This window comes from Vanellus vanellus (genome assembly GCF_965231255.1).
Source record: "Vanellus vanellus genome assembly, chromosome: 3".
Taxonomy (NCBI): Eukaryota; Metazoa; Chordata; class Aves; order Charadriiformes; family Charadriidae; genus Vanellus; species Vanellus vanellus.
In genome coordinates this window covers 79,430,986-79,442,850 of record NC_138907.1, presented here as the reverse complement: position 1 = coordinate 79,442,850, position 11,865 = coordinate 79,430,986, and the positions used below count along the sequence as shown (strand labels likewise).

Genomic DNA, 11,865 nt, shown 5'->3' with positions numbered 1-11,865 from the left:
TAGAGTTTCCGATAGCTAAAGCAGGTGGGACGAATTAATGTCTAACAAGAGGAGCAAGCAGTTTGGCTAAAATAAAGCCATAAAATTTAGAAGTACTGGAGGCCTGGAACCACTACAACAGGAGAAAACAGCCTAGTGTGTTTTGTCGAGAAGTACAGCAAATATTAGCTCAGACTTTATTTTGCTAGGATGTATTAACTGAACAATGTTTACTCTCTTTTCAGGTACTGTGATGTATCAGGCAGACGCTATACTGTTCAAGAAAACCAAATACCATCAGTAATCTGTCCGCACTCTTATGTTCTACCAGCGATATCAATGTCTACTGCCTCATTACCAGCAGCGCTTAGAAAGGTAAGATAAAACTAAAGATGTGAGTTTACATAAAATATATGTATGCATTATGTATATCGTAAAAAAGATGACTTGAAAATGGATTTTAAAACTAGGTATAATTGTAATCTTCCTTTAAAAGACCTGTGTTTGAAGCACTGGAAAATTTTCAAATGAATATCATATACGGAAATAGGGAAGGTACATAATGACTGTAGCTGGCATGAAGAGCCAACAAAGGAAATGGCTCGAGGAGATCTTCCACATGCTCTCACAAACCATATGGCTTTTTCCTTTTGTTCATAAAATATATATAAGCCAAAATAATAAAGCAACAGCAGCTATGCTTTCACAGTTTCTCACTTAACCTGTACTGTTTTCTATGGTTTTTTATTCCAGAGAAGGATAAATGGCTACACATTTATTTTCTCGTGTTCATTTAGCTCATGTAGTGTTACTCATCTGCTTGGCAGTAGTATTACTGCAGGGAAGCAAGCTAGGGAAAATGCTAATTACTTCTGTTCTAATGTGAGAACTTAATTTCAGATTGCAGACAAGGTTGTGCAATGCCATTCTTGTCTTTATTGTAATCTTTCCATAGAGAGAGAAATACTTTTTTTCCACATTAAAAAGGTACACAGCAGGCCAGTAATTGAAAAAGTTGCTTTTTTCTTGGTTGTGGAACGAATATTCATCTGAATGTATTTGATGAGGGCTTAAAATATTCTGTCTTTAAAACAAATACATTTATTGTCTAGTCTTGTCAAGCCAGCAAATCTCATCTACTAATTTCTATATGAAGCCTTTGGAAAAGACTCATTGGTCTTTAGTTGAATACACAAATAATATAAACCCCAAACATCCCTTGTGGTCTCATCCGGCATCTTAGTTCTATTGATACTGTAGAAACATGCCTACAAAAAGAGCTCAGTTCTTCACAGTTATGAAACTGCACAATGGTGCAGTACTGTGATGGGATGGCATTTCTGCTGCAGTAGAGCTAGCTGGGGAGTTGGCTTTCCAACAGAAAAAAATGCTGTTCACCCTATTGCTGTTTTGGATGGACTTGTGTATTAACTCCTTGCAAGGACTTCTCCTAGAAAAGCAAGTAGATGCTTGATTTTTTCAGTGGAAATTTAAAAGTGGCAGAATTCAGCTGTTATTTAGTGAGCTCTGATTTGGCAATTTGTTCTTTTGGAATAAATTGTTCATACTTACAGCTAAGCAAAACTGTTGGCGTGTCATTCCTCTAACCTGGAACCAATCCATTTGTACTAAGAACATTTAAAAACCTTTAAATGAAGCATCTGAAAGAGTGTCAGAGCAGGCCACATCAGTTTATACTTTGATGATGCGTAACACAAAGGTCTGATTGTTAGATATATCATAAAAATCAAGGAAATTATGTGGAGGGGTGTGTGTGTGTGTGTGTGAATTCAGCAGTTTCTTCTGTATTGGGATAATCTGTTAATGTGTGTAATAATATAGAGTCACCTATAGATAGTTTATGGGGATTGGGATTTAATGAAACCCTGCCTTCCCACAGCATTTCTTGTGGGAGAGCAGTAGAAAATGGTGCATGACACAGAACATGAGCTGCTTGCACCAGGCTCCTCGCTGTTGCTGTTCTCTCTACGGAAATCTGTTCATAAGCTTTTCAAAGGTGAATGTACTAAGTAGAGTCTTGCAGACTAATTTACACAGCCTAATTTGTATTATCCTCTGTTTTTGCCTAATTTAGGTTATTCCCTTTACCTCGGATAATTAAGAGCTGACTCCAGCAATGACTAAAACAGACAAGCTCTTCTGCATTCTTTTATTAATTAAACAGTCTTCCTAAGAAACCTTGCTTATCAGTTTCTGGAGCTTGTTAACATTTGGTTTCATTTTCTGGAAAAAAAAAAAGAAGTAGCAATTTTATTTTGCTGCTTTCCCTTTCCTTTTTGAAGTAGTGTTCAGTAGTGGAGTTCACTTTCACCTAAATTCCCTTGCACTCTCAGCCAGTTCGTGCCTACTAGTCAGCAGAAGATCTAAAATAGCCACTCCCTTAATGGTTTTCTTCACCTTCTAAAGAAAAAGCTGTCCCCAGCATATTCCAAGAACTCGTTGGACTGTCTCTGTTTTGTATTTCTTTTCCAACAGAAAAAAAAAATTAATTCCAAGAAGTAATTAAAGCCGTCAGGTTCTGTCCTTTTGGATGCTTCCCTTGCTTGATCAAAAAAAAGTCTTCTCTCCACCCAATTAACTAGTGTATAATAAACTTATATCATAATATACCCTGGTTTTCCCCTTTCATCTTCTTCCAGGGTTGTTTAACAAATCTTCATCTTACCTATTCCTGTACTTCACAGCAACTGATGTTGATATACAGAGCAACAACAACTTTGTTTCTCTTTCTTTTTTTTTTTTTACTTTCATAAATAGTGGTGGGAAAACAACAGGAAATTAAAAAAATGTTTAAAACCACTTGTTTGATAGTGTTGCTCAGTGAGTAAATGCTATGTTGCCCAAACTATAAGGCAAAAATATTTCCTCTCACTGCATCGCTGTTTCAGGAAAAAAGTAGCATCCTTCTATATCAATATTCCTTTCTCATCAAATACCTCCGAGGCTGATTCAGGTGTATTTTTAGTTCTGTACAAAGATTTCCACTTTTTCTCCCTTTGCAAGGCCTTCTGGAATTTATCACTCTATTTCAGTGTAAGCTTCTGATTTCAACAACTGAAAATGTCAGCTCTATAACAATGAGAGATTTAAGGTGCTCTTATCAAATATATGAGTAGCATATGTTCATTAAATCACTGGAGGTAACTAGATCTATGAGAAATTAATAAATCATGCAAATTTAAAAAAACATTTAATTTTCTTGACTTTTCTAATCCCATACTATTTAATGTGCAAAACATTTGTTTTACGAAAGTGAATGTTAGCAGTTTCTCTTTTGGTATTTTGGCAAATAGAAGTTTGGTAACACACTATTAAATACTAAAAAAAACCAACCCAGAAATAATTTCTAGTCATCAGTTCTGCAAAATACTCTATTTCTAGGTTTCTAAAACTCAGCTTATTCCTTTTGCTTGTTCCAAATAATGCATTCCATCCTTGGTTACATTTGCCCAGTCAAATTTTACTCAGTGGGGCTAAATAGGAGGAGTATTTGGTGTCTTTGAGTTTGTTTGCAAATGAAGGCAAAGTAGCTTGATTAGATTCCTCTTTATATTTAGAAGGTGTATGCAGATCCACATTGAAGGTTATTGGAGCTGTCATATAACCTATGCTACATGAAGTAGATAGCTGTGGCATAATTTTATGACTTTTTCTAATATCTTTAAGACTGCTTAATTAATAAAACACCGTGGCCAGTGTTCTCCCTATGAATGAAGAAACAACTTCCTGAACGTTTGATTCATTCCATTCTCTTCAAATAAGTAAGAATTCCATTTGAGGACCAAATCACAGATAAATGTATATTTTGCAGTCATACAGCTTCAATAGTTACAAAATACTAATACCAATTGAGGAGGAGTCCTACCTGTGATCTGGCAAACTCAGATGACCTTAAATTATGTAGTTAAAGACAAATAGGCTTTAAGCTGATAGGTTTCCATATAGTTAAGCTGAAAGGCATTTATTCCTGTAAAGAACAATTTCAAATTTAGATTGACTTCTGCTGATAGTAAAATGAGTGAATGAAAAGAGAGCTCTTAATCCTTCATTATTTATACATTTCCTGGGCACTAGGAATAATGATCACAAAAATCTAGACTTCAGAATTCCGTGTGAGATACTCAGGTCTAAACAGTTTTTTTTCTAAGTCACATCTATGTGCTCTAATGCTGTCTCTCCTCTTATATTCAGGTGTTGATTAGTCATATTTTCAGACTTATAACCAGGTACCTGTCTAAAGGTTTCTCAGGATTCTCCATCTAGATAAGAGTTCTCACACCTACTTGCTACCTGAACACAGCCACTGCCTTTCACACAAAGATTTAGTCCTATGACATGAATATTTAACGAAGGAAACTGGGTGGAGTACTTCTAACACCCAGGTGTGGCTATGGAAGCCCATTTTGATTCTCTGTCAAATTACTGGATTAAATGAGTTTATTCTATCACTGCCTTTGCCATATTCCTGAGACAGCAGATATGCAGATCCCTAATTCCTCCTGGTCTTTTAACTCATCTTTCAAGATGATAGTGTCAAGGTCTAGAATATTTTCAGCTTAGGATTCCTCATCTGCTTCTTTAATTTCATTTCTGTCTTGCTCAGAGAAACGTTTGCAAGACGTCCAGCCCAGGTCCTCATACTGCTTCTCCTTACAGTGCTTTATTTTCTCAAGAAATAACAAAACCCAAAGTCTATTTGGGATCCCACAGCATTACAAAGCCGCCTCCCAGAGTGCCGTTTTAAACAGTGGAACAAAACATTTTATATTGCCATTTGATAAACTTCCAATACCAAGTAAGTGAGAAAGCAGGCGAGCCACTTTCTAAAGTAACAGACAACAAAATTATCCGTTTGTGGATAGGTGAGAGGAGCCTGCCCTGGGGACAACAAGTCTTTGCATGAAGGTTCACCACAATTTTTAATAGATAAGGCCGTTCACTGGTTAACTGATCTCCTCCCAAAACTTAAAGACCGAAAGAAGAGAAGGCATCCCTCTCCAGCTTGGAATTAAAAAGCTAAACAAAACCTTACAGCCTAAGTCCTACAACATGAGTCATGCAGGGGCCGAGAATATTTGCTGGTGTAGGTTTTCTCAAAGTAGAAAAATTCCACAATTTCAGGACAGCACTAGCCTGCCTTGTGCAAAGACTGAAGGGGGAAAAGGAAGGGGAAATATATATATGACATTATAGGATTTTTTTTCCTTTGAGGTGAAGGGCAGGTAGAGCAAGGCAGTCACCGAGGAGGGGCCTAGGAGGGTGGGGCAGGAGGGTGAGCTGCTTCTTCATTTTGTTTCGCTTTCTTTTAAAATCTGGATAGCTCCTCAACTGTTTGGAATAGGTTATACTGATTAAATGTTGCAGTAGGGCAATGTTTTATTGTATCACCTGAAAAAAAAAAAAACCACCAGGGAAAAAAAGCCTGTGCACAGTGCTGTGCTGCACATCCGGATTCTTGCCAGAGTTTCTATCTGCTTAACTACACTTATGTAGTTTTATTATTATAAAATAATGCACTTTTGATCTGTTGGTTTGGTTGTTTTTTTTTTTTTCTCTTCTTCAGTATAATTATTGTGTTCTTTACCTGGTAAAATTACTGTCATTCCTCATGTGAGCAATACAGCAAGGGTCACCAAATTTGGGTTGTAGGCCACTGTAGTACCACATCTTCAGCACAGACAGTTCATTGCTACCATAGGATGCTTCCAGTCACCCTCCTCCCCCAAGTGTAACTTGTTTCCCTGAAATAATGGTTGCACTTTCTACCTCCCTCCCGGGCTGAACAAGTTAAATCATTTTCCTTTCTTTTTTCCTTCTTTTTCTTTCTTTCCTTTCTTTTTTTTTTTTTTTCCACCAGGAATTCCCCCTTGTTACTAGACAGATAGACTCAAAATCCCTTGATAATCCCCACAGAAAGCCAACATTTACTTACTCCCTTTTTGATTAGTCACGCTTGTGCTCACTCCGGTAGGGCTACTTTTTAATCACGTTGCTCCACATTGTCATTCCTGCAGAGGAGAGAGTAGCCTCCCACATTTTAAATTTTGAAGCGTAACTTTTAACCTCTTTAAATAGCCAGATCTGCCTATGACAGCCACCACCACGTTATGTGCCTCTAATGCACTAATTTATGGGAATTCTGGAGAAATACATTTCTTTGGTTTATATGAATCAAAAAATACAGCAGTAGAGATTTTTATAGGCTAGTGTATATATAGGAATTTTATTTACATTTGGATATAAACATGTACAGAGATACATACGTATGGATGTGTATTTAAATTTATGTATGAATTGAAGAAACTTTGGGGGATGTTATCCATAAGCAATGGATTTGGGATTGCCGTGCTGATGTATTTGTATGAATTGAAGAGAACAGTATATAGAGAGAATGGAAAAAGCTCAAATGTGATGAAGCATGGATCACGAGAGGTATTTGACAACATTCAGAATAGCTACATTATTCATTGTCTGTATAGCTTCTAATATGGATTTTAATAGGATGTTATTGTGCTGGCCAACACAGTAATTCCTTATTGTGGTTTAGGAAAAACATGAGACTGTTATAATAGTTTATCTAAGGTGTTTTTTTCCCTTTTATCCTATCTACAGAATTTGTTCCTATTCTTGGACTGCAACCATGGTGTGGTTTGGGCAAGAAAGTGATGTTAATAGGAGAAGAACACTGAAATCTTTACTTTGAAATTCGGCAGGGGGAGGGGAAGTAATCAAATTTTCAAACAAACCAGTTGAGTTGGGTGAAGAGAAGTGGGAAGGGAAAAAGAATGCCTCATTTGTCCTGGCCATGCCAGCATTTCTTACATGGTTGACAAAGTATTTATACTACACTTAGCAAATATTTAATTTGCGCTGTCCTTTAAACTTTTAAAGTTTTTAAAGGATGCTTAGCTCTGAGTCATGCTATGTTTTGCAATAGTTTGAGATGATTAATACTGAAATACCCTTCCACAATTATTTAGTTGATAAATATGCAATTCATAATTAAAAATACAACACCACCACAACCAATAAGACACAAAGAAAATTTAAATAGTACTGAAGTCATCATGGAAACCAGACAATACAGAACTGGGACAGAATTTAAATGCTGACCATTTAAATCACAGTGATGTCTCCCACAAACACTCGTGCTCTGAGAAGCCACTCTATCTTAAATTACTTGCCCGCAGTATTTGGTGAGTGATGTCATAAACCTGTAACCTGAAGTGATATAGTGAAATGTTCAAACCCACAAAGTACGGGGGAATAACTTGAAGATAGCTTCTATTGAAACACTTTCCGTTGAGAGAATATTTAAGAGCACGGTCTACAGAGAGATAATGGCAATGTTGACTACCATAAGTATATTTGACAGAAAGGGATGCTCAGAATCACGGAAACAAAGCACAACTGGCCCCAGCACATACAGATAGTCTTTGTGTAATACCACCTGCTAGCAAGAATGCACATGTAGGCCAGCTCTTCCTAAAGAACAGTCCTAAACAACAGCAGAGGACCGAACTACGTTTTTGTTAATTCTTTCCGGTTTAATAACTGACGGTGCTGTCTTTTAATGTAAGTAAAATATTTCTCAACATTCACACTAAAAACTACAGAATTAGAAGAGCCCCTGTACAAGCAATTTACTTTTAACAGCGCACGGGTACTGTTGTACCTGTAGGAGTGCTGAATCAGGACACTGGGACAGCCATCCGTAGTTGTAAGTCACCATTGGTGATGCTTCTTGGGCTGATAGAACTTAACTATCATGTCTGCTTTAAAGAAAAAAATAAAGATAAATGTGATATGAGTTTGTGTACATGAAGCACTTTTGCTTTTGGGCTGCGATAAAGCATGTCCATTGCTTTATCTGTATCTGTTCTTTGTCAAGGCCTTGTTAGGAAGAGGGAGAGAGGACAAGAGGGATACCAGCAAGGAGAGACCGAGAAGATTGCACCACAGCAAGCTAAAAAACCCAAAGCAAACCAAAACACCAAAGCAAGAACAATTAATTGTTTATAGATTAAATTCACAGTAGATAGGAAAGAAAGCAAACCCAAAAATGTAAGTAGGAGTGTTCAGAAGATAGAACAAGCTGTTTCTATCATTTAAGTGCTTTCAGTTACCTCATATCGGATTTATGCTTTTCTAGGACTTTACTGTAAGTCTGGTTTATGTCTCTGGTTAAAGAACTACAATTCTGGTAATTGCATCCCCAGAAAAGTAACCCATTCATAATAGAATTTTCTTTCTAACATGATTGATCTGTCTGAGGCGCAGAACAGAATTAAGAATTCCTGAGTTAAGAGCATCCATAATGATATGCACCTTTGGTTAAGCATCATTCTGCCTAGATTTCCCAGGACACAGCAAGCATCCATAGCGTTGCAGCAGAGCTGCTCTGGTTACAAAACTATGATTCTTTCATAGAAGAAAATGCCAGGTGCCCTCAGTTCAACCGCATTTGTTAATAATGAAGACAGAAGAATCCAGCAGCTAGTTATACATGCACAGTCATACTTACTGTGTAGGCAGAGACCAAAATTCTGAGAAGCCCCAATGTCAAAAAGCTTGGACATCAGGTCCACTATAAAACTATCTGATTGTTATGATTTGGCTTTGTAACACAGCTCACTGAAGATCTGCTCATCCTTTTATCTTCCAAAGAGTCTGGAAATGTATGGCTAATTATGGCACAAGAGAAGTTCTCAGCTATCCATGACAGAACCTCTCTGAGTATTGCTCAACAAAATTACTTCTCTGCTTAATAAAATACCATTCTGCTGACTAGACTGATGGCATCACTGCAATTTCCTTGTCGGTCCACTTTTTTCCATATTCCCAGCTCATTATTCCTCTTATCCCCATTTGAACCACAAATTCATTTCTGCATTAACTTAAAAAGGTTTTCATTTTGCTATTTCCAAGCTGGCTTAAGACACCAGCTCTCTTACTTCCTGAAAATAATGTCTAGGTTATGTCCAGTTCTTATGGCTGGTTCAGAGAGACCCTGAAAACATCTTTCTCTGTTGTATTTCTGCTGCTTTTTGGTGAAGAGTTTAGCACAAGAGCATTTAAGCTGTTGTTGATTGCAGGTGTACAGGACTACAGCTGACAGCTAACATGAGCCTCAGAGAAGAGAACTGCAAAAGGCAGGAGGGAAGATGGCATGGGGTTACTTAGCATTTTCATAGAAAGAACATAGCCCCTGGAGTATTGGTGCGAGAGGAGTCTGTCTTGTAGTCTAACACTTTGGCATTCCAGACGGCAATGGCTGTACTGAGGCAAGAAGGTTCCCTCCACCCCTTGAGAATATAAATAAATTTGAAGGCAGAGTAGGAATACCAGTAAATTCTTATTCTGATAGACATCTTTCAAGTACTTACAAAGTTTATTGAGGAGATTGCTGATTTTTTTTTTACACGCAGTTTAAAAAAAGCCAAACCGTAACATGTATCAGACAGCTTGCATCTATTTACTCTTGGGTGGCAACTTAAGACAAATGTCACTTGGAGAACTCTCCTTCCAAGCAGTTCAACACATCCACCTTGATACAGGAGAACTTTACATTGGACTAGCATCCTGCATAGTCTTCATGTTGGGCTGTGTTTGGAATTGGATTTCATCTTAGTTATTGCATGCTGCATGTAATACTGTGAGCAAATTTAGAGGATGCAATGGGTGAAACTGTGTTTCTGTTGGAGAGGGTTAGTGACAGCTTAAAATGCAGTCACATGGGCAATGATCCAGGATGTGTGACAGAGCTGAGGTCTTCAGGGCTGCATTGCTGAATAATCTACAGTCCCCCAAGCAGTGATAAAATAAAAGGTCCATCAAACTGGCAGAGTACTGCGCTGTGCAGGAGGAAGATAATGTGGATCGCCAGGTACTCAGTGTGGCATTGCCCAGGGAAGGAAACGAGCCATTCGTGCATTGCAAAGCATTAAGGAGGTCTGTCATCAATGATCAAGCATGGACAGTACAAGTGGTGACATGGGAGTGTGCACCAGGCAGTCCAGTGTTATCAGTGGCCATCCTTTATCTGCCCCACCTTTGTGTATCACCATGCCGAACACCTAGCTACGTAGCATTTCAACATTTCACTGGCGTGGCTCATGCTACTATGTAAGTCTTTCTTAGGATGACACTAGACACTTTACCACCTTCTCCCCAAAGGGCATACTCCTCCCTTCTCTTTCCCGTGGTGAGTTCAGTCCTGTGAAGTTGCTCTTTGAATCACCAGGGGTTCGTTTCTGGCCACCACGCTGGGCTACTCTGCAGGGATCTGCGTGGAGAGCTGTAGACTGTTTTGCATCATGCTTTTCTTGTACCACTTCCACACTTGTGCAATGAGCTGGAATGGTTTTCAGGACCTTGGCAGGTAGCTGTGCTCTCTCCTTGGGTGTGACTCTATTTCCATTTTGCCATGCTACGTGACCAGGTGGCTCAGCATATGCACAGTACACCTGTGCACCCTCAGATCTCAGAAGGTTGCGACACAAAGCTTTTAGTAATAGTTCATTCCTCCTGACCAGGCTTTTGCCACTTTATACGCTATATAATGCATATGACAATTATGAATGTGTGTATATGTACATATATGTGTAATTTATTGCTCTGTAGTTCCAGCTGAAGTATAATAATGGGTTTACAAAGTGTAGTCATGAAAAACTTCATCTTTCTGGTTTTATTTTCTTGAGAACTGAATTATAGTGAATAATCTGGAATGCTTCTTCACTTACCCTTTTAAAACAAGAACTTGATCTGCCGTAGCTCAAAATCTGCAAAAGCAAAGTGTGATCCACTTTATTAAAGAATTGCCTGAACTACTGTTTGAGTGAGATTTAGAGATTATAGAAGAAATCTACCATTCCTACTAGTTTTGTTCAGATAATTTTCAAAATCACAGTGGGTAACATTTCAACAGGCAAGCTTTGAGTTTATTGTGGTTGCAAACAATAGCTAAAGATTTAAATATGATGTTTTGCTCTACAGATATTGCTTTTTATAACGGAACATGACATTGCAATTTACTCTAAAGTGTAACTTATGACATGCAAATACAATATAACCTCTTTTCCCCTCCCATCTTTACAATCCCTCTCCCCCTGCCCCCTCTTTTTTTTTGGTTTGTCATTTTACTAATTTGACTTCTAGGGTATGTTTGCTGGAAAAGAGAATAATTGTCTAGGAGGAAAATAGGAATTGAAAAGTATAGCGATTGAAAAGTGAAAAATCTGAACTACACTGTAAATGTTTAGAAACCAGAATTTAGATAAAAAGAATATCAAGATCTGTTTACTTTTTTGTATTCATCTAGATAAACTTGTGATTTTTAGAAGGCTCATCGGTGGTAATTCTGGATATTCCCTTCCCTCTTATCCAGGGGAGTTTTGATTGTTTTGCTTCTGGGAATGCTGAGGGTATGGGGTTTTTTTTGGCATGTAAGGCTTAATTTTTATCAGATAAATTTCTGATTCTTGGAATTGAAAAAAAAAAACCTTTCCAAACATGAGAAAGGTATAGGCAGTTTGTGAGTTTTGTTTTTTTTTTTTTTCCCTAAGCAGCAACCCAGCAAAACAGAAGCTCACCCTGCTTGTTGCTGGCTGCTGTTCAGAGCCTTGTGCACAGCTGGGAAACTGAAGAGACTTGTCAGGTTCCTCACGCGGCTGGCTGGGAAAGCCTGAGTTGCACCAGAGACAAAAGATGTAGTCACTTGCAGATGAAAAGGGTAGGTAGCTAGAGGAAAACCATACAGAGTAGCAGAGATTTGTCTTCCCACCCCCTTCCCACCAGGTGCCAAGAAGGCGTGGGAAGGAAGCTGCAGAGTAGGAACAGGAGAGAAGACACACGCCTGCCCTCCAC

At 38.2% G+C, this 11,865-nt stretch overlaps 1 protein-coding gene across 1 annotated transcript in view; it reads left to right on the top strand.

The window, feature by feature from the left end:
- Positions 1–318: 318 nt before the first annotated feature.
- The window catches only part of CRYBG1 (crystallin beta-gamma domain containing 1), a gene marked incomplete at its 5' end in the record, with an annotated part of 65,893 nt that continues 54,346 nt past the window's right edge, over positions 319–11,865 (top strand). The window contains one exon of the mRNA XM_082481430.1: positions 319–354. Coding sequence (XP_082337556.1) covers positions 319–354 — 36 coding nt within the window. The remainder of the gene's footprint in view (positions 355–11,865) is intronic.